The sequence below is a fragment of the Marmota flaviventris genome, chromosome 6, assembly GCF_047511675.1.
Source record: "Marmota flaviventris isolate mMarFla1 chromosome 6, mMarFla1.hap1, whole genome shotgun sequence".
Taxonomy (NCBI): domain Eukaryota; kingdom Metazoa; phylum Chordata; class Mammalia; order Rodentia; family Sciuridae; genus Marmota; species Marmota flaviventris.
In genome coordinates, this window is record NC_092503.1 from 76,596,773 (window position 1) to 76,623,541 (window position 26,769).

General features: G+C 36.0%; 1 protein-coding gene across 2 annotated transcripts in view; it reads right to left on the bottom strand.

Moving 5' to 3' along the window:
* Cyb5r4 (cytochrome b5 reductase 4) overlaps positions 1 to 26,769 on the bottom strand; it is an 86,603-nt gene that overhangs the window by 21,233 nt on the left and 38,601 nt on the right. For both annotated transcript variants that reach the window (XM_027928192.2, XM_027928191.2), the window contains 4 exons: positions 26,199 to 26,256; positions 23,977 to 24,070; positions 21,784 to 21,816; positions 20,368 to 20,490 (listed from right to left, as the gene is read on the bottom strand). In XM_027928192.2, the coding sequence (XP_027783993.2) occupies positions 20,368 to 20,490; positions 21,784 to 21,816; positions 23,977 to 24,070; positions 26,199 to 26,256 (308 nt within the window). The remainder of the gene's footprint in view (positions 1 to 20,367; positions 20,491 to 21,783; positions 21,817 to 23,976; positions 24,071 to 26,198; positions 26,257 to 26,769) is intronic.

The window sequence follows — 26,769 nt, forward strand, 5'->3', positions numbered from 1 at the left end:
CTTGGATAGGCAGAATTAATATTATCAAAATGATCATACTACCAAAAGCACTATATAGATTTAATGCAATTCTGATCAAAATCCCAATGACATTCCTCATAGAAATAGAAAATGCAATCATGAAATTCATCTGGAAAAATAAAAGACCCAGAATAGCTAAAGCAATCCTTAGCAGGAAGAGTAAAGCAGATGGTATCACTAAAGTATACTACAGAGCAATAGTACAAAACCAGCATGGCATTAGCTCCAAAACAGACTGATATACCAATAATAGTACAGAATAGAGGACACAGAGACTAACCCAGAAAATTACAATTATCTTATATTAGACAAAGGCATCAAAAACATACAATGGAGAAAAGATAGCCTCTTCAACAAATGGTGCTGGGAAAACTAGAAATCCATATGCAACAAAATGAAATTAAACCCCTATCTCTCACCATGCACAAAACTCAACTCAAAATGGATCAAGGACCTAGGAATTAAACCAGAAACCCTACATCCAACAGAAGAAAAAGTAGGCCCTAATCTTCTTCCTGTCGAATTAGGCCCCAACTTTCTTAATAAGACCCCTATAGCGTAAGAATTAAAATTAAGAATCAAAAAATGGGATGGATTCAAACTAAAAAGTTTCTTCTCGGCAAAAGAAACAATCTGTGAGGTGAATAGAGAGCCTAAATCCTGGGAGCAAATCTTTACCCCTCACACATCAGATAGAGCACTAATCTCTAAGATATATGAACTCAAAAAGCTAAACACCTAAAAACCCAAATAACCCAATCAATAAATGGGCCAAGGAGCTGAACAGACACTTCTCAGAAGAGGGTATACAATCCAACAAATATATGAAAAAATGTTCATCATTGCTAGCAATTATAGAAATGCAAATCAAAACTAAGATGGGTTTTTCATCTCACTCCTGTCAGAATGACAGCTATTATGAAGACAAACAACAATAAGTGTTGGCAAGGATGTGGCGGAAAAGGAACACTTATACACTGCTGGTGGGACTACAAATTGGTGCAGCCAATATGGCAAGCAGTATGGAGACTCCTTGGAAATCTGGGAATGGAATCACCATTTGACCCGGCTATCCCTCTCTTCCGTCTATACCCAAAGGCCTTAAAAACCAGTATACTACAGGGACACAGCCACATCCATGTTTATAGTAGAACAATTCATAATAGCTAAACTGTGGAACCAACCTAGATGCCCTTCAATAGATGAATGGATTAAAAAATGTGGCATATACACATACTGGAATATTACTCAGCAATAAAAGAGAATAAAATCATGGCATTTGCAGGTAAATGGGTGGAGTTGGAGAAGATAATGCTAAGTGAAGTTAGCTAATCCCATAAAAACAAATGCCAAATGTTTTCTCTGATATAAGGAGGCTGATTCATAATGGGGTAGGGAGGGGGAGCATGGGAGGAATAGATGAACTCTAGATAGGACAGAGGGGTGGGAGGGGAAGGGAGGAGCAGGGGTTATCAATGATAGTGGAATATGATGATCATTATTACCCAAAGTACATGTATGAAGACATGAATTGGTGTGAACATACTTTATATACAGAGATATGAAAAATTGTGCTCTATAGGTATAATATGAATCATAATGCATTCTGTTGTCATTTATTAAAAAACATCAATAAAAAACCCTATTCATCTTAAATTTACTTTTTAAATAATCTCATCATTTAGGCTTTAGCTTTACAAGTATATTAACTGCATTTGTCAAAAATATTTGATAATGAACACATATTATTCTAAAATCCTTTACACAATGGAAAACTTTGAAACACAAGTATTTAATAGCATTAACACTAATAAGCAAATTTAGAAATATCTCTTTGATAAAGGTAAGAAAATTATATTCTTGTATTTCAGTTTGAGTATTTTTAATATATATGTATATGAATTATAGAGGACATTTTAACTGCCAAAATAACTAAAAGGACTTTTATTTTTTTTTTTTTTTTTTTTTTAATTTTTTATTGTTGGCTGTTCAAAACATTACATAGTTCTTGATATATCATATTTCACAATTTGATTCAAGTGGGTTATGAGCTCCCATTTTTACCCCATATACAGATTGCAGAATCACGTCAGTTACACATCCATTGATTTACATATTGCCATACTAGTGTCTGTTGTATTCTGCTGTCTTTCCTATCCTCTACTATCCCCCCTCCCCTCCCCTCCCCTCCCCTCTTCTCTCTCTGCCCCCTTTACTGACATTCGTTTGTCCCCCTTGTATTATTTTTCCCCTTCCCCTCACTTCCTCTTGTATGTACTTTTGTATACCTCTGAGGGTCTCCTTCCATTTCCATGCATTTTCCCTTCTCTCTCCCTTTCCCTCCCACCTCTCATCCCTGTTTAATGTTAATCTTCTTCTCATGCTCTTCGACCCTACTCTGTTCTTAGCTACTCTCCTTATATCAAAGAAGACATTAGACATTTGTTTTTTAGGGATTGGCTAGCTTCACTTAGCATAATCTGCTCTAATGCCATCCATTTCCCTGTAAATTCTATGATTTTGTCATTTTTTAATGCAGAGTAATACTCCATTGTGTATAAATGCCACATTTTTTTTTATCCATTCATCCATTGAAGGGCATCTAGGTTGGTTCCACAGTCTAGCTATTGTGAATTGTGCTGCTATGAACATCGATGTAGCAGTGTCCCTGTAGCATGCTCTTTTTAGGTCTTTAGGGAATAGACCGAGAAGGGGAATAGCTGGGTCAAATGGTGGCTCCATTCCCAGCTTTCCAAGAAATCTCCATACTGCTTTCCAAATTGGCTGCACCAATTTGCAGTCCCACCAGCAATGTACAAGTGTACCCTTTTCCCCACATCCTCGCCAGCACTTGTTGTTGTTTGACTTCATAATGGCTGCCAATCTAACTGGAGTGAGATGGTATCTTAGGGTGGTTTTGATTTGCATTTCTCTGACTGCTAGAGATGGTGAGCATTTTTTCATGTACTTGTTGATTGACTGTATGTCCTCCTCTGAGAAGTGTCTGTTCAGGTCCTTGGCCCATTTGTTGATTGGGTTGTTTGTTCTCTTATTGTCTAATTTTTTGAGCTCTTTGTATACTCTGGATATTAGGGCTCTATCTGAGGTGTGAGGAGTAAAGATTTGTTCCCAGGATGTAGGCTCTCTATTTACCTCTCTTATTGTATCTTTTGCTGAGAAAAAACTTTTTAGTTTGAGTAAGTCCCATTTGTTGATTCTAGTTATTAACTTTTGTGCTATGGGTGTCCTATTAAGGAATTTGGAGCCCGACCCCACCGACTGTAGATCGTAGCCAACTTTCTCTTCTATCAGACGGCGCGTCTCTGATTTGATATCCAGCTCCTTGATCCATTTTGAATTAACTTTTGTGCATGGCGAGAGAAAGGGATTCAGTTTCATTTTGTTGCATATGGATTTCCAGTTTTCCCAGCACCATTTGTTGAAGATGCTATCCTTCCTCCATTGCATGCTTTTAGACCCTTTATCAAATATAAGATAGTTGTAGTTTTGTGGATTGGTTTCTGTGTCCTCTATTCTGTACCATTGGTCCACCCGCCTGTTTTGGTACCAGTACCATGCTGTTTTTGTTACTATTGCTCTGTAATATAGTTTGAAGTCTGGTATCGCTATACCGCCTGATTCACACTTCCTGCTTAGCATTGTTTTTGCTATTCTGGGTCTTTTATTTTTCCATATGAATTTCATGATTGCTTTCTCTATTTCTACAAGAAATGCCGTTGGGATTTTGATTGGCATTGCATTAAACCTATAGAGAACTTTTGGTAATATCGCCATTTTGATGATGTTAGTTCTGCCTATCCATGAACAGGGTATATTTTTCCATCTTCTAAGATCTTCTTCTATTTCTCTCTTAAGGGTTCTGTAGTTTTCATTGTATAAGTCTTTTACCTCTTTTGTTAGGTTGATTCCCAAGTATTTTATTTTTTTTGAAGATATTGTGAATGGAGTGGTTGTCCTCATTTCCATTTCAGAGGATTTGTCGCTGATATACAGGAATGCCTTTGATTTATGCGTGTTGATTTTATATCCTGCCACTTTGCTGAATTCATTTATTAGCTCTAATAGTTTCTTTGTAGACCCTTTTGGGTCTGCTAGGTATAGAATCATGTCATCTGCAAATAGTGATAATTTAAGTTCTTCTTTTCCTATTTTGATGCCTTTAATTTCTTTCGTCTGTCTAATTGCTCTGGCCAGTGTTTCGAGAACTATGTTGAACAGAAGTGGTGAGAGAGGGCATCCCTGTCTTGTTCCAGATTTTAGAGGGAATGCCTTCAATTTTTCTCCATTCAGAATGATGCTAGCCTGAGGCTTAGCATAGATTGCTTTTACAATATTGAGGTATGTTCCTGTTATCCCTAGTTTTTCTAGAGTTTTGAACATAAAGGGATGCTGTACTTTGTCGAATGCTTTTTCCGCATCTATCGAGATGATCATATGGTTCTTATTTTTAAGTCTATTGATGTGGTGAATAACATTTATTGATTTCCTTATATTGAACCAGCCTTGCATCCCAGGGATGAATCCTACTTGATCATGGTGCACAATTTTTTTGATGTGCCTTTGTATCCGAGTGGCCAGAATTTTATTGAGGATTTTTGCATCTAGGTTCATTAGAGATATTGGTCTGTAGTTTTCTTTCTTTGAAGTGTCTTTGTCTGGTTTAGGTATCAGGGTGATGTTGGCCTCGTAGAATGAATTTGGAAGTTCTCCCTCTTTTTCTATTTCCCGAAGTAGCTTGAAAAGTATTGGTATTAGTTCCTCTTTAAAGGTTTTGTAAAACTCTGCTGTATACCCATCCGGTCCTGGGCTTTTCTTAGTTGGTAGTCTTTTGATGGTTTCTTCTATTTCCTCAATTGATATTGGTCTGTTTAGGTTGTCTATATCCTCCTGACTCAATCTGGGCAGATCATATGACTTAAGAAATTTATCTATGCCTTCACTATCTTCTAATTTATTGGAGTATAAGGATTCAAAATAATTTTTGATTATCTTCTGTATTTCTGAAGTGTCTGTTGTGATATTGCCTCTTTCATCCCGTATGTTAGTGATTTGAGTTCTCTCTCTTCTTCTCTTCGCTAGCATGGCTAAGGGTCTGTCGATTTTGTTTATTTTTTCAAAGAACCAACTTTTAGTTTTGTCAATTTTTTCAATTGTTTCTTTTGTTTCGATTTCATTGATTTCAGCTCTGATTTTAATTATTTCTTGCCTTCTACTTCTTTTGCTGTTGTTTTGCTCTTCTTTTTCTAGGATTTTGAGATGAAGTATGAGATCATTTATTTGTTGGTTTTTTCTTTTTTTAAGGAATGAACTCCAAGCAATGAATTTTCCTCTTAGAACTGCTTTCAATGTGTCCCATAGATTCCGATATGTTGTGTCTGTGTTTTCATTAATCTCTAAGAATTTTTTAATTTCCTCCTTGATGTCTTCTATAACCCATTGATCATTCAGTAACCTATTGTTCATTCTCCAAGTGATATATTCTTTTTCCTTCCTTCTTTTATCGTTGATTTTCAGTTCCATTCCATTATGATCAGATAGGATGCATGGTATTATCTCTACTCCTTTGTATTGTCTAAGAGTTTCCCTGTGACATAATATATGATCTATTTTTGAGAAGGATCCATGTGCTGCTGAGAAAAAAGTGTAACTGTTTGATGTTGGGTGGTATATTCTATATATGTCAATTAAATCTAGGTTATTAATTGTGTTATTGAGTTCTATAGTTTCCTTATTCAACTTTTGTTTGGAAGATCTGTCCAGTGGTGAGAGAGGTGTGTTGAAGTCTCCCATGATTATTGTATGGTGGTCTATTAGACTCTTGAACTTGAGAAGAGTTTGTTTGATGAACATAGCTGCACCATTGTTTGGGGCATATATATTTATGATTGTTATGTCTTGTTGGTGTATGGTTCCCTTGAGCAGTATGTAGTGTCCCTCTTTATCCCTTTTGATTAACTTTGGCTTAAAATCTATTTTATTTGATATGAGTATGGATACTCCTGCTTGTTTCCGAAGTCCATATGAGTGATATGATTTTTCCCAACCTTTCACCTTCAGCCTATGTATGTCTTTTCCTATCAAATGCGTCTCCTGTAGGCAGCATATTGTTGGGTCTTGTTTTGTGATCCATTCTACTAGCCTGTGTCTCTTGATTGGTGAGTTTAAGCCATTAACATTTAGGGTTATTATTGAGATATGGGTTGTTCTTCCAGCCATATTTGTTTATTTATGTTACTAAACATGGTTTGTTTTCCACTTTGATTATTTTCCCCCCTTTAGTGTCCTACCTCCCACTGTTGGTTTTCATTGTTATTTTCCATTTCCTCTTCCTGTAATGTTTTGCCAAGGATGTTTTGAAGAGATGGTTTTCTAGCTGCAAATTCTTTTAACTTTTGTTTATCGTGGAAGGTTTTAATTTCATCTTCCATCCTGAAGCTTAATTTCGCTGGAAACACAATTCTTGGTTGGAACCCATTTTCTTTCAGTGTTTGAAATATGTTATTCCAGGATCTTCTAGCTTTCAGAGTCTGTGTTGAAAGATCAGCTGTTATCCTGATTGGCTTACCCCTAAATGTGATCTGCTTCCTTTCTCTTGTAGCTTTTAAAATTCTCTCCTTGTTCTGTATGTTGGGCATCTTCATTATAATGTGTCTAGGTGTGGGTCTCTTATGATTTTGCACATTCGGCGTCCTGTAGGCTTCTAGGATTTGGGGTTCTGTCTCATTCTTCAAATCTGGGAAGTTTTCTCGAATTATTTCATTGAATAGATTGCTCATTCCTTTGGTTTGAAACTCTGTTCCTTCCTGTATCCCAATGACTCTTAAATTTGGTCTCTTGATGTTATCCCATATTTCTTGGATGTTCTGCTCATGGTTTCTTAACAGTCTTGCTGAGCTGTCTATGTTCTTTTCAAGTTGATATACTTTATCTTCATTGTCTGATGTTCTATCTTCTAAGTGTTCTACTCTGCTGGTAGTATTCTCAATTGAGTTTTTAAGTTGGCTTATTGCTTCCTGCATTTCTAGGATTTCTGTTTGTTTGTTTTTTATAACCTCTATTTCCCTGTATAGTTGATCTTTTGCTTCTTGGATTTGTTTATGTAATTCATTGTTGAAGTGATCTTTCATTGTCTGATTTTGCTGTCTGATGTCTTCCTTGAGACTCCAGATCATCTGAAGCATGTATATCCTGAATTCTTTATCTGACATTCCATCAGCTGCAGCTATTACCTCTTCTAAAGTTGAGTTGACCTGCAATGCTTGTGGTCCTTTCTTTCCTTGTCTCTTCATACTGTTCGCGTTCCTTTCTTCTTGGTGAAACTGTTGTGCTATTGAATTTTCCCCCTATATATTTATATTGGTCTTGTATAGTTGCAAAGTCTCCCTCGCAGGCACGGGCGGCGGCTCTGCCCCTCCGCCAATTGGGGCAATGTGCCTACCACGCCGGCAGACCGCTGGGCCTGCTCTGCCAGTCGGTAGCAGGTCCGCCGTCCTTGCAGGCGCGGGCGGCGGCTCTGTCCCTCTGCGGGCCGCTAGGCTTGTTCTGTCGGTGGTCGCAGTTCTGCCTACTTTGCAGGCGCAGGCAGCGGCACTGCCCCTCTGCAGGCCTCTGGGGCTGTACTGCCAGTGGGTCGCAGGTCCGCCTACTTTGCAGGCGTGGGGGGGGGGGGGGGCGGCTCTACCCTTCCTCAGGCCACTGGGCCTGTTCTGTCTCTCGGTTGCAGGTCTGACCTGTTCTGATGGTGGTCTCAGTTCCGACTACCTTGCAGGCGCGGGGGGGAGGGGGCGGCTCTGCCTCCCAGCAGGCCGCTGCTCCTCTTCTGCCGGTGGGTCGCAGGCCCGCCTACCTTGCAGGAGTGATTGGAAGCTCTGTCCCGCCGCGGGCCACTGGGCCTTTTCTGTCTGTGGTCACCCTTCCCCTACCTGGCAGGCGAGGGGGGTGGGGGGCGGCTCTGCCCCTCAGCAGGCCGCTGGGCCTGCTCTGTCTTTGGTCCCAGTTCCCTCTACTATGCCGGCGCAGGGGGAGGGGGCGGCTCAGCCTCTCAGCAGGCGGCTGCTCCTCTTCTGCCAGTGGGTCGCAGGCCCGCCTACCTTGCAGGAGTGATTGGAAGCTCTGTCCCGCCCTGGGCCACTGGGCCTTTTCTGTCGGTGGTCACCCTTCCCCTACCTGGCAGGCGAGGGGGGTGGGGGGCGGCTCTGCCCCTCAGCAGGCCGACTAAAAGGACTTTTATATTTAAGGGTTATAAGTTTTGTTGTCTGAAAAATTAACTGAAGCACAAACCTGAACATGGTAGGTTTATAGTACCAATATACATTGATTTCCATAAAAGGAATATTTGAAATTAATATCCTAAGCTCAGAAAAATTATTCATATACTCAGCAAAAGAATATCATTTATATTAGAGGAATTTTATCACAGAAGTAGTTCTCAAAGCATTAATATTTTCACTTTTAAATTCTCTTTTGCACATAAGTAATATACCAGAATAGACTGATAATCTTATTTCCTCTCTCATAAAATAATATTATGAAGATATGAAAGAATCAATCTTGATAATACATTCCTTATTCTATTCTCATATTCTTCCACCCTACCCCACATCCCCAAATATTTAAATAGGTACAGTAAGATTTACTCCAAATCTTAGGAGGTTAAGGTCCAACAGCTATCAGTGGTTAGTGGAAAACAAAAATAGTCCTAAGAAATAATTCTGGCCACAGCTGAATCAAACTCCCCTTTCTCTATAGCTTCCAAACACCCCAGTCATCCAATCTTTCCACTTGTTGCTATGGTAGCTCAGTAAGTACTTAGGTTTCAAGTGCATTGTTGCACACTGAAACACAGGGGGCATCATTTCCAGTCACTTCATTCTGGTGCCAGGCTTGTATCAGATATCTTCAGGGTAGCACACTACCTTGCAGATATCCTAAAAGGCCAAACCAGAAATGAAGGTTCAAATGATCTCCCTATCCCTTTCTCCAGACCTTTTCTGGGACCTAAGGAGAAACTACAATCGAAGACTTTCATGCTGTATGACTAAATAGTTAACAATTATAAATCAGACAAATAACTGTCAAATACAGTATTGTCTATGTTATATCTTAAAATATGTACCCTCATAATGTCCTAGGCTGGGTTCAAATTCAGGGTTCATTAAAACTCTTCAGGGCATCACACAGTGAGAAGGCAGAAGAAGACCTGGACCTCTGCTGCCTGCCTCCTTCTCTTCTTTTTTCTCCCTGAGTGGGTCCTTCTAAAGGGGAGGACACATGAGCCAATAGGTCCAAGCTCATCTACTAGTTCTCCCCATAAACAGCTCTGGGTACCCCTTGGACAGAACTATATTTGGGGCCATTTGAGCAAGGAATTTCGAAGTTTCAGATAATGAGAACATGGTGATGAAGGAATGAGGTGGCCACGTCTTAGACTTGTGTACTCCTCACCCTGTGGGAAGGGGCTGAAGAACAGTTACATGGTACGCTCCAAGTGTGGAACCCGAGGGAAGATGCCCATCCTTTGTCCACATCTGAGGGCCACAGTGCTTTTCCCTAATCAAATCGAATACATGTCTTCCTGATAATTCTATTGCTGGATGAAACTATTCATCTTTTTGACTTGATAATTTCTACTCTAGCATTTGAAAGAAAGAATTTGCTGCAGTAAATATACAGTAAGTATGTAAAAAGAAATTTACTAAATTTCTTTTAATAAAATACATATTGTATTAAGGAAAAAAAATTAGAAAACTCAGGGAAACACTGAAATACTGAGGATAATATGATAATTGGGCACACTTTTCTCTTAATGTTGAAAAAAAAAAAAAACCTATAGCTTCACTTCTAAAAAACAGGATTTCACAAGACCAAAATAGAAAACATGGGCAAAGTCTTCAATGGGAGAAAGAACAGAAACAACAGTGGACTAGGTCCACACTGCCTTAAGTCAAGGTCTCCTTGAGCTTAGTGAACTTTTAAAGCATTTAGTTATTCTTCTTTTCCCACACTGAAGAAAAGCAGTTTGAGGTACTATATATATATTTTTAATGTTAAAAAGCTTGCCCAAGGTCTCAGGGCAGCTGGAGAAGATATGAGATGAACTAAGAAGTTATTGGGGCTTTGTGCTTCAACTACATAGTCTGTTTAAAATGTTGGAGAACCAGAAAATATCATTCTTTAGGGTCTTCTTGTTTATGGAAACCATGTTAGTATAAGCATAAATATTTGTAGATTATTCCTCCAACCTTTAACCTCCCTACTGACTATTTAATGTCCAAATTAAGGAACCAATTCATCAGGTCAAGATTCTTCACAGCTATGTCTCTTTTTTACTATTCCCATTTTTTTATTGTTCTAACCAATTATATCTTTTTCAAAGCATTATAACTTTGTTACCTAAATATCATTTATTTATCTCCTAATTCACAGTCCATTTTTTCTCACTTTTTTTCCCTATAAAAACTTCCTAAACCATTGTAGGCATTCAATTAATGGAACTGCACAGTAAAAACGCTGTCTATGGAAAAGGAACAACCACAATATCAGCAGCAATTAAAATGCACATATATAAATACCTAAATATGTCCACATGGCACAAACCACAACCTACCACCATTCAGTACAATACAAAAGACATTCTATTTAGAAGTTTCTACAATCAGGCCAGAAGTCAGGCCAATTTCTCTTTGCTAACTGTTTGTTCTAAGATAAGGATTTAATGAGTAGTGAATTTGATGGCAGGGAAAATGTTCAGAACATCTAAGAACAAACTATATTTAAGAATGTTACAAATGTTTATTAACATTTTGAATACTGATAAAATAACTCAAATTGATGAAGTCAATAGGATATCTTCCCACACTGAAGAAAAGCAGTTTGAGGTACTACATATTTTTAAAGTATTAGATAACATGTATTTTGTTTAATTATTCAGTGTTTTCACTAATTTTGATAGGGCTTTTACTTAATTTCCAGTAATATAGTTTTATTATCCTCACCAAACCATATGTTTGCGTTTGTGTGTATATTCACAACCTATATTTAAATACAAGGGTTGATAAATATTAAAGGCATGTCTATTTAAATACTGGAGTAAAACACAATAAAGCAGAATGCTCAGAGATTAAGAATTTACACATAATTTTTAAGTAGTAGAATTAAATTCACAATAAAACATTGATTCCTTTTTGTTTTGGCTAGTATTGTTAAAAATACTCCTAAAATGTAGATGTTTTACTGACGCAAGTGAACTAATGTTAGCTGAATCTTTCAAAAAAAAGAATTTTGTACAGTTAAACATTATCTTTAAATTAGAAGAAAGAAAGCTCTTTCTCAAAGAATGGATTCAGCAGAGCCCTTGGACAACAAAACCATTTGGCAAGACTGTCACTAAATTCGATCATTTCTAAGTCTATTTCTCTCATGTTCCATAACTAATAATGCTGCCAAATTATACACTGAAGTGTTTCAATCATTTGAATTCTAAGTTTTTAAACTTCTCCTATTTCATGTTTTAATGCAGTACAGAATTTATTACTCAATTACATACTGCCCTCATTTACTCTGTGTTTCTTCAGATTTCTTATTCAGGCCATTGTAATAGAAATGAAAATATGCTAGCAAGATGCCAAAATATCTTACAGTTATTGTGAAGCAACAACTTTATGACAGCTGGGAAAAATAGACAATTTAAGGATAGAACAAAGCACAATGAAATTTTTATCTGTTACCCACAATATTTATTAATTTCTAATAATTATGAATGACTACCCAGGGTAGCAAAGAGACATGGATGCATAGGTATGGGCTGGGTCTAAGGAGATAGGAGAATGGTTCTTTGTATATGTGCAAGAACATCTGTTTATTGCCAGGACAAGCAGCTTACTTGTAAAAACACATGCCCTACAGAAAGTGTGAGTTAAATGACTGCTTGCAGTGTTTAAAGGAACACACTTAACAGTACAGACAGTACTCCACTGTGTGTTTGCATGTGTGTGTGATGTCAGCAGCAAAGAATTCCTGATAGTACAGGTTAAACAACATGAAACTGCCATTTTTCTAGGGAAAAAAATTGTTAAATATCAGCAATTTCAGATGGTTCAACTTGAATTTAAAGACAGTTATAGCCAGGAACAGTGACACATTCTTGCAATCCCAGCAATTTGGGAGGCTAAGGCAGCAGGATCTCAATTTCAAGGCTGGTCTAAAAACTTAAGTGATATCCTGTATCAGAAACAATTTGAAAAGGGAGTGCTGGGATGTAGTGTCCCTGGCTCAATCCTCAGCGCCATAAAAATGAAACCCAACAAACAAAAAACAACAAAAGATAGTTACAGATTTTATATGCGTGTGTGTATACATATAACCTAAGACATATACATGTGTGTTGCCGTATCAAAATTATGACACAATCTTTTTTTTTTAATTTTTTTTTTTTTTAGTCATACATGACAGTAGAATGCATTTTGATATATAATACGTAAATGAAATGTACATACATCAATCATATTGTCTATTCTATTCTGCTGCCTTTCCTATCCTCCCTACTCCTCCCCTCCTCTCCAATCCTTTCTTTTTTTTTTTTTTCAAATTTACTTGGCACTTTTATTTATTTATTTATTTATTTAATTTTTTCTTGTTGGTTGTTCAAAACATTACATAGTTCTTGATATATCATATTTCACACTTTGATTCAAGTGGGTTATGAACTCCCATTTTTACCCCGTATACAGATTGCAGAATCACATCAGTTACACATCCATTGATTTACATATTGCCATACTAGTGTCTGTTGTATTCTGCTGCCTTTCCTACCCTCTACTATCCCCCCCTCCCCTCCCCTCCCCTCCCCTCTTCTCTCTCTACCCCCTCTACTGTCATTCATTTCTCCCCCTTGTATTATTTTCCCCTTTCCCCTCACTTCCTCTTGTATGTAATTTTGTATAACCCCGAGGGTCTCCTTCCATTTCCATGCAATTTCCCTTCGCTCTCCCTTTCCCTCCCAACTCTCATCCCTGTTTAATGTTAATCTTCTTCTCATGCTCTTCGTCCCTACTCTGTTCTGAGTTACTCTCCTTATATCAAAGAAGACATTTGACATTTGTTTTTTAGGGATTGGCTAGCTTCACTTAGCATAATCTGCTCTAATGCCATCCATTTCCCTGCAAATTCTATGATTTTGTCATTTTTTAATGCAGAGTAATACTCCATTGTGTATAAATGCCACATTTTTTTATCCATTCGTCTACTGAAGGGCATCTAGGTTGGTTCCACAGTCTTGCTATTGTGAATTATGCTGCTATGAACATCGATGTAGCAGTGTCCCTGTAGCATGCTCTTTTTAGGTCTTTAGGGAATAGACCGAGAAGGGGAATAGCTCAGTCAAATGGTGGTTCCATTCCTAGCTTTCCAAGAAATCTCCATACTGCTTTCCAAATTGGCTGCACCAATTTGCAGTCCCACCAGCAATGTACAAGTGTACCCTTTTCCCCACATCCTCGCCAGCACTTGTTGTTGTTTGACTTCATAATGGCTGCCAATCTTACTGGAGTGAGATGGTATCTTAGGGTGGTTTTGATTTGCATTTCTCTGACAGCTAGAGATGGTGAGCATTTTTTCACGTACTTGTTGATTGATTGTATGTCCTCCTCTGAGAAGTGTCTGTTCAGGTCCTTGGCCCATTTGTTGATTGGGTTATTTGTTATCTTACTGTCTAATTTTTCGAGTTCTTTGTATACTCTGGATATTAGGGCTCTATCTGAAGTGTGAGGAGTAAAGATTTGTTCCCAGGATGTAGGCTCCCTATTTACCTCTCTTACTGTTTAACACAATCTTAAAAAGTAATTTTTAAGGCTAATTTACTGTTCTGTTTGAATCTTTAAAAGTACCTTTGATATCCATGTTAAAAGCAATAGCAATTAAAATTTTACATTGGAAATAAAAATAGCAACCCAATTTCTACTAATTTCTGACCTTTTACAGGTTCTTTAGCTCTCTCTCTCTCTCTCTCTCTCTCTCTCACACACACACACACACACACACACACACATACACACACACACCTGCTCACTCATAATCTTTATCTGTGTTAAGGAAAAATAAATGAAAGCATTATAAATGGAAGTCTGATTCCATTAGTACAATTTAAAATATACTTATTACATTTGGATTAAAGGTAAAAAAATGAAATAGTAGTTTTTCTTCTCTGATTGATGTTTCTTTGCTATATTTGAATCTTTAATGAAAATAAATTCTACAATTATTACAAGAAGACATTTTATTAAATGTTTTCAACTTCAACTCTTTAAGCTTTAGAAACTTCAATAAGATGAAGTGAGCATATTAATCAAGTCAATCATTTTAGTTATACACACTAAAAACCTAAGAACCACATCATGGGCTACGAATGTTTGAGGTTCCAACAGCAAGTTAATTCTAGTATTATAATGATGTAAATATTCAGCTTTGTTAGTGAATAAAATAGTCTCTAACTTTTTTCATAATTTAAGGAAGGGAAAGGAAAAAAAAGGAATTACCTTTGTTATTTCAAAAAGAACTATCACCTACAATCAAAGTCATTTTCAAAAGCAAAAAAACCTGCCTCACTAAAAAATACTTCCATGGTTCCAGTGTCACACAAGAAAGGCACAGCTTCCTTGCTTGATGTTTTTTTTTTTTTTTTTTAATGGTAGTTCAGTACTAAAGAATTTTACAGCATCAATTGAAGAATTCATGGAATGGATAGCCTCAGGAAATCACAGAGAATACCTGAGTTAACAGCCATTCTATTTCCAAATGTAGGTCAGTGTTGGTTTTCAGTCTTACTTATTTTTTGGGGACTTGGTTTTTATCTGGTTTGCTAGGATTTTTCAATTACTATATAACAGATAACTCCAGGGCATGGGATTTCATTCTAACAGCATCTCTTCATTTTCATTGTCCCCTTCCTATGCTCTTCTAGATCATGCTATCATCCTCTATTGTCCCCTCTTCCTCTTTAATACTACAAAATTCAGACATCCTGCCCTAGTAAAATTAATCTATTTAAATTTTTCATCCCCTTCCTTACATTTTTCTCTACAATCTACACAATACCTGGCACAATGTGTCCAGTAATGATATGTTGCCAGACCTGGAAAGTCCTTCATAATTTTTCATTTTCTTCAAAGCCATGGAACTCACTTTTAAAACACTTGAAATTTACCTCCTTTAGGTAGTCATTCGATATCAAACTTGCTTGAGGCTAGTTCAAATTATGTTCAGTCTGTATTATATAACTTGTCCTGTTGGCTTGTTTCTTTATAAAAGTATTATTCAATCTCAGGTTTGTATATGTTCTCTATTCTACAGGAAAAAAATAATTTCCCATACTGATCCCACTTACTGACAGAATTACTAAAATCTTTGCAACTTCCTGACTTATGGGTATGCCTGAAATGGATGTTTCTGGGATTTCCTGGGTGATAAGAGTATTTTTTGTTTCAAGGAAATGACTCTTAGTAGATTCCTGGATTGCCTTAGGATGAGGGCTAGTTGCCAGGGAAACCAACCATGTGATTAGAAAATTGGAACTTCCAGCTCTAGGCCCCCAATCTACAGAAAGGCTGAAGGTTGAGTTGATCAATAATGCTAATGATGGAATTAATCATGCCTGTGGAATGAAGCCTCCAAAGAAACACAAAAAGGTAGTTTGGAGAGTTTCTAGATGGCTGAAAACACGGTGGTGCATTCTTAGAGGGAATGGAAAGTCCACTCCCATTCTCACAAACCTTGCTCATCTGGCTCTCTTTCATTTAACAAATTATAGATAAATTATCTATATCCTTTGCAATATCCTTTTTTATTATTTAATTTATTTATTTGTTCTACTAAGTTATATATGACAGCAGAATGCTCTTCCATTCATTGTAAACAAATGGAGCACAATTTTTGACTTCTCTGGTTGTACCCAAAGTAGGGTTACACCATTTGTACAATCATACATGCACCTAGGGTAATGATGTCCGTCTCATTCCACCATCTTTCCTACCCCCATGTCCCATCCCCACTTCCCTTTGCCCCATCCAAAGTTCTTCCACTCATCCCATGCCCCACCCCCTTTATGGATTAGTATCCACTTATCAGACAAAACATTCAGCCTTTGGTTTCTTGGGATTGGCTTACTTCGCTTAGCATGATATTCTCTAACTCCATCCATTTACCTGCAAATGCCATAACTTTATTCTCTTTTATTGTTGAATAATATTTTATTGTGTATACATACCACAATTTTTTTCCATTCATCTACTGAAGGGCATCTAGGTTGGTTCCACAGTTTGGCTATTGTGAATTGTGCTGCTTTGAACATTGATGGCTGTGTCACTACAGTATGCTGTTTTTAAGTCCTTTGAGTATAAACCAAGGAGTGGGATAGCTGGGTCAAATGGTGGCTCCATTCCAAGTTTTCTAAGGAATCTCCATACTGCTTTCCAGATTGGCTACACCAATTTTCAGTTCCACCAGCAATGTACGAGTATGCCTTTTCCCCCACATCCTCGCCAACATTTATTGTTGTTTGTATTCTTGATAACTGTCATTCTGACTGCCGTAAAATGAAATCTTGGGGTAGTTTTGATTTGCATTTCTCTAAATTACTAGAGATGTTGAACATTTTTTCATATATTTGTCGATTGATTGTATATCTTCTTCTAAAAAGTGTCTGTTCAGCTCCTTAGCCCATTTATTGATTGGATTGTTTGTTTTTCGGTATTAAGTTTTTTTGAGTTCTTTATATATTCTGGATATTAGTGCTCTATCTGATGTGTGTGTAGCAAAAATTTTCTCCCAAAATGTGGGCTCTCTGTTCACCTGATTGTTTCTTTTGCTGAGAAGCAGCTTTTTAGTTTGAATGTATCCCATTTGTTGATTCATAATTTTATTTCTTGTACTTTAGGAGTCTTGTTAAGGAAGTCAGGGCCTAATCTGACATGATGAAGATTTGGGCCTAGTTTTTCTCCTGTTAGGTGTAGGTTCCTTGATCCACTTTGAGTTGATTTTTTGTTCATGGTGAGAGATAGGGGTTTAGTTTCATTTTGCTGCATACAGATTTCCTGTTTTCCCAGAACTATTTGTCGAAGACACTATCTTTTCTCCAATATGTGTTCTTGGTGCCTCTGTCTAGTATAAGATAACTGTATTTATGTGGGTTTGTCTCTGTGTCTTCTATTCTGTACCACTGGCCTACATGTCTATTTTGGTGCTGCAATATCCTTTTTGATAAAAAGCTAAATATAAATAAGTATTTCCTTCAGTTCTATAAGGTATCTAGCAATTTTTTGAACCCAAGGAAGGGGTAATGAGAACCCTGATTATTGGCAGTTAGTCAAAAGCACAGGCTCGTAACTGAGATCAGAGTAAGGGTGGGACTAAGCCCTTAACATGATGGGTATGCCTTAACTCCAGTTAGTATCCAAATTGAGTTATATTATAAGATAACCAGTTAATGTCAGCAGAGAATTGGCTGTTGGTGGAGAGAAACCCTTACACATTGTAGTGATAGAAATGTTCTGTGTTGAGTGGTGAGAGTAGGAAAAACAATTAGGTTAACTCTAGCTTATATAATAATTCAAAATATTTATAATAATTTTAAGTATTTTAAAGATGTTAAACTGAGTACATGCAGTTAGTTCCTTCTGAACCCCTCCAATAACAACAAAAAGGTTGTGTACATGTGGTTTGGTTGTTTTTTAAGGCATAAGAGAATACAAATAAAAGAAGAAAATATAACAAATTCAGGAGCTGACAAGGCAAAGAGATGTTTGGCAATTAACTCAGCGCACCCAAAAAAGCTGAATCCTAAATGAGAAGTATAAAAAGCCAAAAACTAACCCACTGTAATACAAAATTCCTTTAAGACTCAGAAATTGGCAAGAACAACTATGTCGGGAAACAGAACCAAGGTGGAGCTGAAACCACTTTGTGGATGAAGGAAACAGGGATGCTCCCCCACTGCTCTGAAGTCCTCCCCTACTTAACAGAACCATATAATTGAAACTCTTCCATCCTGGCAAAATATGAGAAGTTTACTCACCAGAAAAGGTAAAACACATGGCCTCTGGATTGAGGCAAGTGCTCTGACACTGAGCCACAACCCCAGCCCCTGACTGGTGTCTTTTTAATGAGGCAAGTGCTCTGACACTGAGCCACAACCCCAGCCCCTGACTGGTGTCTTTTTAAGAAGAGGAAATTAGGACATAAGCACACACAGAGTGAAGACCAGTAAATACAAAGGGAGAAGATGGCCATCTACAAAAGCCAAATAGAGAGGCCTCTGAAGAGGCCAATCCTGCAACATGTTGACGTTGAACTTTCAGCTTGCAGAACTGTGAGAAAATAAATTTCTGTTGATAAGACACTCAGTTTTTTGTAGATTGTTATGGTACCCCTAGCAAATAAATATAATCTTCTAAGAAAAAAAAAGGGAAAGAAGTAAAGAAGGAAGGGAGGGAGGGAGACAGAAGAAAAGAAATTAAGTGATTTTTACAGATGTCAGCTTTCTTTACCCAAGGCTGGATGCAACAGTGGAGACTGTTTACTCTAGAGACAGACAAAATGCTGGCATCAACTTTTTCCAAAGAAAAGATCCAACTGTATAGTAAATATTACTGCCAACAAGCCATATTTACTACAGTTTCCCAAACTAAAACGTGAAATATTAGCGACAGTTAAGGATTAGTAAACATTCAAAGATAGCATTTAATATAAAGGGACCAAAAAAGACACAAAACAGCAAATAAAATTGCAGAACACAGAGGTTACATGGGGGGAAAATAAAACCTCTAAAATACTAATTCTTAAAAAGATTAAGAGAAGCTAATAAGTACAGGATGCTAAAACAAAGCAACAGAAATACAAAGAGGGGAGGGGAGGGGTATGAGGGCAGGAAAGAGGGTGGAATGAGATGGACATCATTACCCTAGGTACATGTACGACTGCACATATGGTACAACTGCTGCACTGTGTACACCCAGAGAAATTAAAAGTTGTGCTGCAATTGTATACAATGAATCAAAATGCATTCTGTTGTCATATATACCTAATTAGAATAAATTAATTTTTTTAAAAAGAAGCATGCATATTCTTCTCTTGTTATAAAAGTCTATAAGTGTTACTTATATCCTAGTTGATTAATGGCAGATATAACTATTTCTAATAGAGTGGTATTAAAAGTTTCAGTTATCTAAAAAAGAAATAGAGTTCTTAGAAGTTAAAACAGAGTAACTTAAAAAGCTAGAAGACCATTTAAAGGTGAAGAAATCTCCCCAAAAAGTAGAGTAAAAGGACAAAATTGAAATTAAGAGAGAAAAAGATAATTAGAAGACTGGTTAAGGAGGTTCAATACAAGAACATATCTAGAAAGCAAAAACAGAGAAAGGGAAGAAAAAAGATTAATGATATATTCTAGAACTAAAGGTCATACTCTTTCCTTAATGAAAAGATTGGCACAAAGGATGAACACCCAGCACAAAGGTTAAAAATAGATCCACATTATGGCATATTATTGTGAAATTCCAAAACACTTGGAACAAGCAGCAAACACTACCAATTTCAAAAGAAAAAAATATATGCACACGTGTATTATTATTAAATTATCATTTAATATTATTATATCAATATATTATTAAATTATTATGCACTCATATTTTTATATTAAACTGAGATAAAAAGCTTTTAAAAAAGAAAGGAAATGAATGGCATCACTCTTTCAGAGTAAACTGAAAACTGACTTTTGCTTGAGCAGAAAAATATAGCCAGGTGTGGCAATGCACACCCTATAATCCAATGATGCAGGAGATAGAAGGATTGCAAGTTCAAGATCAGTCTCTGCAACTAAACAAGGCCCTACACAACTCAGCAAGACCTTGTCTCAAAATAAAAAAATCAAATTGGCTGGGGATGTAACTCAGTGGTAAAATGTCTCTGGGTTCAATCTCCAATACAATTAAAAAAAAACTGTATATATAGTTGGCATCTTTTATTTTTAACAAAACCCTGAAGAAACGAAAGCTTGAAAGTCTAAATAAAAAATGGACATCTTCATTCAACATACCATCATCACCTAATGATTTTGTTAGACCTAACTAAACATTATATAGTAGACTATGAAATTTGACCTTTCTGAAAATTAAAAAAAAAAAAAAGGTTTTAACAGATAAAATGTCTCTTTCACACTTCTAGAGATAGAAGGACTTCTTCAGCTCATCCCAAAGCAGCCTTCCAAACTCTGATACAATTCTGCAACTAACAACAATTTCATGAATGTAACGTTAATAAAATAATGGCACAGCATACCTGTATCTTTCTTCGGAATAAGTGAATTATGCTTCTCCAGTGGATGGCCAAGACATTTCCAAGATATATTCTCTGTCTTTTTTAAGACAATTTCTATTTTGCCCACATTCTCAACCACTCGAACTGAAAAGAACATAAATTCCACTTGTATTATTGATACTAAAAAAGATTTTAATTAAAAACAATCTTTCTCAAATAGTCAAAATGTTCTGATCTTTTATAAGGACACCACTGATCAATGGTGAAAAAAATAAAATTTTGCTCATTTATAAACAATTGTTTATCCATTATATGTTACATTCAGCTTACTTTATTTTAAAAATTCAGATTGCCTTCTAATAATGTAGGTATTGACAGTTTTCATACAAGCTTAAAAGTCATGGCAGCTAATCAATACACAGTTTAAATTTAGATTTTTTTAATAAGGATAACACATTTATGTTACTATTGAATGGATCAACAAAAATGAATTAAATTTATTCCTTTTAACATTTCTTAGTTGGAACCTGAGGAATTTTTGTGAGTAAATTCAGTAGAAGGTAAGCCTAAAAATAAAAATAGCTTCAGGAGAGTATCTTCCCAGTAAATATGGGATGGATTTAATAAAATACATGTGAATCTTTGATAATTAAGAACCTTTTAGATTATATTTTTTTCTTTTTGAATGATTATTAACAGTTTAGAATATAGGTATAATAATAATAAAAATAGACTTCTATATACATTGATTTAAACTTGATGAGATGAACATGCTTTTAAAGACATTAAACATATTTAATGTTTAAGCAATGCCTCTGCTCATTGTAAACTTGGAATCCAGCAACAATTTAACAACTTTCTAAAGCAGATTATAAAAATGGACTCAATTAAATGATTACTAATTTGAAGCTTAACCAAAATAAGAATAAGATCTTTATAGAGTTTACTATGTTATATGGAAAAGGGAGACACTGAACCAGTATAATGTACTATGTGTACCTGGAAACCAGAAACTACGATTCTTCCATTGTTAAAAAGCTGTGTAACCCACACTGCACATTTAAATGCAACAATATTAGTAATTTAGTATGTTTTGTCAACATTATCCACTTAACTATATACATCTAAGAAAAATTTGTCTGGTCTAGTAATGTTTTTATGAGTGGCATATCAGTAGTACAGCAGAGATGAAGAATAGAAAGGAGACAGGAATTTTTTTTTTTAATTAAGGAGAAAAAAAAGAGTTGAAATGAATAAAGACAATGGAAACAGGGTTGTGGAGAAACCAGGAGTATATTTTAAAACTGGCATATGTGTTTATATAGAAAACATTACACCTTTATTTTGTAAAATGAAAATATATACAAGCAAACTAAGACAAATGCGGAGTTCTTTTTTTCTTCTCTCTCTTACATACATATTTTTTTGGTAACTTACCAGAAAAATCTTCCTGAACCTCATGGTTTAGCCCTGGGATAATAAAAGTATATTAGTTAAAATCCAAAGTCATTTCATACAGTTTATGAACACTATATAAAATTATTTTATGTTACTACTTCAAATCCTTCAAAACTAGAAAAACATTCTGAAGAACTAAATGAAAGATATAATAATACACAATCATAGTATGTACTGACAATCCAACAGAGCCAGAAGGGAGTAGACTAGGAAGGCAGCACCTGACTGATGCGTGTTCGTCCCAGTGTGCACATGTGAACACAGGGCAGGCCTGAGTCTAGCTTGGTTTGTCTTTTCTTGGTGCTTTCTGTAAAGCTGACTATCCATTCAGTTACCAGAAATTTTTTTTTTTCTTGAGGATCTGTGTGTAGCAGGCACTTCCCAAGTGTTGTGAATACAATGGTTAATAAAATAGGAAGATCTTTACCTTTATGGGATTTATATTCTGGAAGGAGGAGATACAAGAAATATTTTTGCAAATATCTGCTCTAAATTTCACTGTGTTAATATGGCTATCTAGAACTAAAACTAAAAAAAAAAAAATGTATACTTGCACTCTTTCCAATGCAGGCTGGCAATCAAGAGTTAGTTAAGTTATTTTTTTTTCTTTCTTTCTACCTGTTCCACCTATTTATTTATTTTTGTGGTATTGGTGATTAAACCCAAGGGTTCTCTATCACTGAGCTATATTGCAGTCCTTTCTGAGACAGTTTCACTAACTTGCTCAGGTTGGCCTCAAACTTGTGATTCGCCTGCCTCAGTGTCCTGAGTCACTAGGATTGTATGAGTGCAAGTGCTCCCACCAAGAACTGCACAATTTTTAATGAAAAAAAAATTTTTATGTATGTGCTAGTGTAAGGACCTTTAGTTTCCCCTACCTTAACTGTCCTGACTTAGAAATACAAAGTGCCTTGACTGCTGTGGGACCCAGCCAGCTACATGTTTTCCTCTGGAGGCTGGAACCTATGAAGGGGCCATTAATATTCCCAGGCACTGAAAAAGTCTATTGTCCAAAACACTGAAAGAAAGTAGCCCCAGCCCTGAGCCAAATTCCTCAAGAGCTTTTATAAACCCCATAACTCAATCCCCTCACTGAAGATACCGAGACAAAACATCCCTTTTCTCTGTTAGGCTCAATTATATGCTACAGCCCCTCTCTGTACATAAGCTCCCCTAATAGATGTTTAGATGAACCTCCAAACATTGCTTGGATAGCAATTAGTGATTGCTTCTTTGGAACTCCAATCAGCACCATCTTGAGACAGTTTGGCAGGGCCAGAGGGTGGGGGGCACAACTCCCTTCACTCCTTTGCTGGAACTCCCTGCCAGTGCTTTTGGGGCCCCTCCAGAGATGAAACAGCTAGATGTACTGTTAGCTACAGTGTGGATAAAATTAATTACAAAGTGTTTGAAAAATAACAGATGCTAACACAGGGGTTTTACTTAAGGAGAAATCATGACAGTGATAACAACTAATATAAACTTTTGTACTGTGATTAAAACTCTCCCATAAATGTCAATTAGAATTGTATGGTTGGTCTTTGACCATGAAGATACAGGGAGCTGAAGGATATAATGCAAACTTATAGTCTGGGCCGTTACGTTGCAGCCTCTGACTTCTCATGGCACAGTTGGTAAGGAATGGGCCACCTAGTGACAAATGTTCAGTAGGAGTATGTGACAAGCAGGCTTCTAGAAACTTACTTGTAGGTGCCAAGAATAAGAGATTCATCAAAGCTAAGCCAACAAATATTGATTCTGGTCACATCTAATTATTTAAACTTGGAAAGGTGAGATCATACTGCTATTTGTTAGCACTTTTATTAGCATAAAGAAATAATAGGCCAGAAGCAGTGGCTCATGCCTGTAATCCCAGCACTTTCAAAGGCTGGGGCAGAAGGATCTCAAGTTTAAAGCAACCTCAGTAACTTAGTGAGTCCATGAGCAACAAAGTGAGACCTTGTCTCAAAATAAAAATATTTAAAAAGTCTGGGGATGTTGCTCAGTGATTGGGCATCCATGGGTACCAAAAAAAAGGTGGGGGAATCAAATCTATCAAAAATGACAAACGGAAGTAACAAAAGCAGATAAAATATTAGTTACCTAGACTATAGTCCAAGTCATTGCCATAATGAAAGGAGCTGTTTTCATTGATAAAAATATGGTACTCACCAATATGTATAAGATATGAATAATCCTTGATAATTGTTTCTGCTCTAAAGGAATCATTCTGATGATCAATTATTATTGAGTCTAAATGGATATCCTTTAACAGAAAGCATAAATAGAAAGATTAAATAGTTACTTTCCTGCCAAACTTCTACAATTCTATTTTTAATGTTATCAGTGAAAGCTCTCCTGGTGCTACTTTACAGATCCCCACACTAACTGCTACTCCTGGGTTTTTTTCTCTTATACAACCCAATTCTTTTCTTTCAAAGTACATTATCACAATTTAAATTATATATTTTTCTCTGTTTAATATGTACCTTAATCATCAGTCTCTAAACTATAAAATTAAGAGACTATCTTTAGAGTACTGCGAGACATCTAGTAGATATTCAATAAGTATTTGATAAACAAACAATGTGACAAAAGATTAGAATCAGATCAGAAAACAAGATATGTGTTCATTTTAATTTTTCCACTATTTTATGATGCTGGGCAAAATACATAATCTCCCAACCCCAGCTCATCCAAAAAAAAAAAAAAAATGAGTTCATTAGCAAATTCTTAGAGGTTTCTAATTTTTACACAGCCTTGATGCAAAGTATTTTGGTACCTGTCACAGTGAACTCATTATTGCATGAAGAAACCTTCCCCTTTCCCTTAGCCTTCCACCCTCTATGTCCTATTGCTATTAATAGTAGGAGTGGACACTGCCCTCCTGGTTTTAGACCATGATAAGAGGCTACAGCAAGAAGTAGGAGGAGGCAGGGCAAGCTGTGTCTCTGGCCCTCCTGGCTCTATCAAGCCCAGGCTGGTTACTCCTGCAGAATGGTTAAACCATACTGCAGGGGTCAGAAGATCCACTGGTTCAGATGTGATTCTGCTATCACAGAAGTAGAGTGAATTCTCTAAAATTCCTATATGTCAAAACTCATGTTTAAAGATAAATGTGAAATTTGGGAACCTTGATGTTATTAGAGGATATGTTTAGAAATATTCTAAGTTGTTTGCTTTTTTATCCAATTTTCCAACTGGATTGTAAGCCCTGTAAAAGCTAGGTCTCTATGCATCTGGCCTATTTTTTTAATTCTCACTGGCTCCCAACTATTTATTAATCTTTCTGCAGTTCAGTTTCTTCATTTGTAAAGTAAGTCTAATATCATCTGTTTTATAGGGTTGTTGGTAGGTTGAGTAATAACATGAATACAAATATTTTACAGAGAGAACAGAGTCTAGACTTTTCTGAATTAGGAGAAAACATGTCAATTTCATTCAGCACAGACTTTATAATCAAACTGTAGGCTAAAGAAATACCAAGTATATTTTGGTCTTGATTATCCAAATATTTTCCTAGTTTCTCCATACTATCTGGCTAACAAAGATCTAAGTTGTTTTCATGATATTGATTTACTCTAATGAATTTGTTTAAAGCTATAAATGTTTGGTACCTGTATATTTTACAAAGAAACATTAACAAGAATATAGTTTAGTACTTAAAAGAATTATAATTTTAGCAATAGTAACAACTATTATTAGATCCCTGTCATCTAAGGCAATGCCTCATACAAAAGAAGTGTTAAACAAAGACTTGGTGAATCAATTATCTCCTTAACTTTAGTTCAAAAGGGCATCTCAATAAAATTAGTGGTTTAAACTAAAACCACAACACTAAATCTTACTAATCCCAATGTATGTTTAGGAAATTCATTCTTGTAGTGAATTTAACTAATATTCACATTTGTCATCCATGCCTTAAAAAAAAAATCACAGAAAAGCACATAAAATACTTCCCAGTCTAGATTTTTAAGAGACTATAGCATGGCTAGTAAGAACACACATGCCAGGCAGGAGCCACACTGCCTGGGTTCCAAACTCTAGATCTGCCATTACTGTGTAGCTTTGGGTAAATTATTATCTTTTTCCTTTCTTTGTTTGTAAAATAGGGATAATAGCAATATCTACCTCACAGAGTTGTGAGAAGTAAATAATATAAGAAAAGTGCTTAGAAAAGGACCTGGCACATGACTATCATTTATGAGTATTTATTTTTTCCCTGATTTTTTAAAAATATTTTTTCCAATATTTTATTGGACACAATAACTTTATTTATTTATTTTTACATGGTGCTGAGGATCGAACCCAGTGTCTCACATGTGCTAGGCAAATACTCTGCCACTGAACCAAAATCCAGCCCCTTTTCCCCTGATTTTTAAAAACATGTTTACCTTTTGTTTAGTATATATGACAATGGTGACTACAGAGTCTGTTTGGAACCAGTCATAGCTGTAAAACATTAAGAAAATAATGAATATTCATATTGATAATGATTAACATTAAATCATTAAATGTTTAAAATTTATAGTGAGAAATATAATTCGTTAAGTTAATCTTTTTCTAAAATTAACAGTGGTGTTAACATGTTACAGTATTCATTAGATAGCTGGCAATTATTTCTAAATTTAAAGTATCTAAACTTCCATGTATTTGAATAAAAACAAAATAACCAAGATAAGACAGTTATGAAAAGCTTACACATCTTCCTGCTAAAATCTTTTATCAGAGTAATAACAGAATAATACATGCTTTGTTAACAAGCATGAAGAAATCTACATGCTGTTACTTTCACTCCTTGTCATAAGTACATTGCTACTATAGAAATTAACTCATCCAGGTTGTTTAATAGGTCTATAATAAAACTTCAGATAAAATGAAGTCTTCTGTTTTGCTGTAGCTATTGATGAAATCAATACTGTTTCTGCACTTATTACCTACACACAGGCAACAATACATGAATCT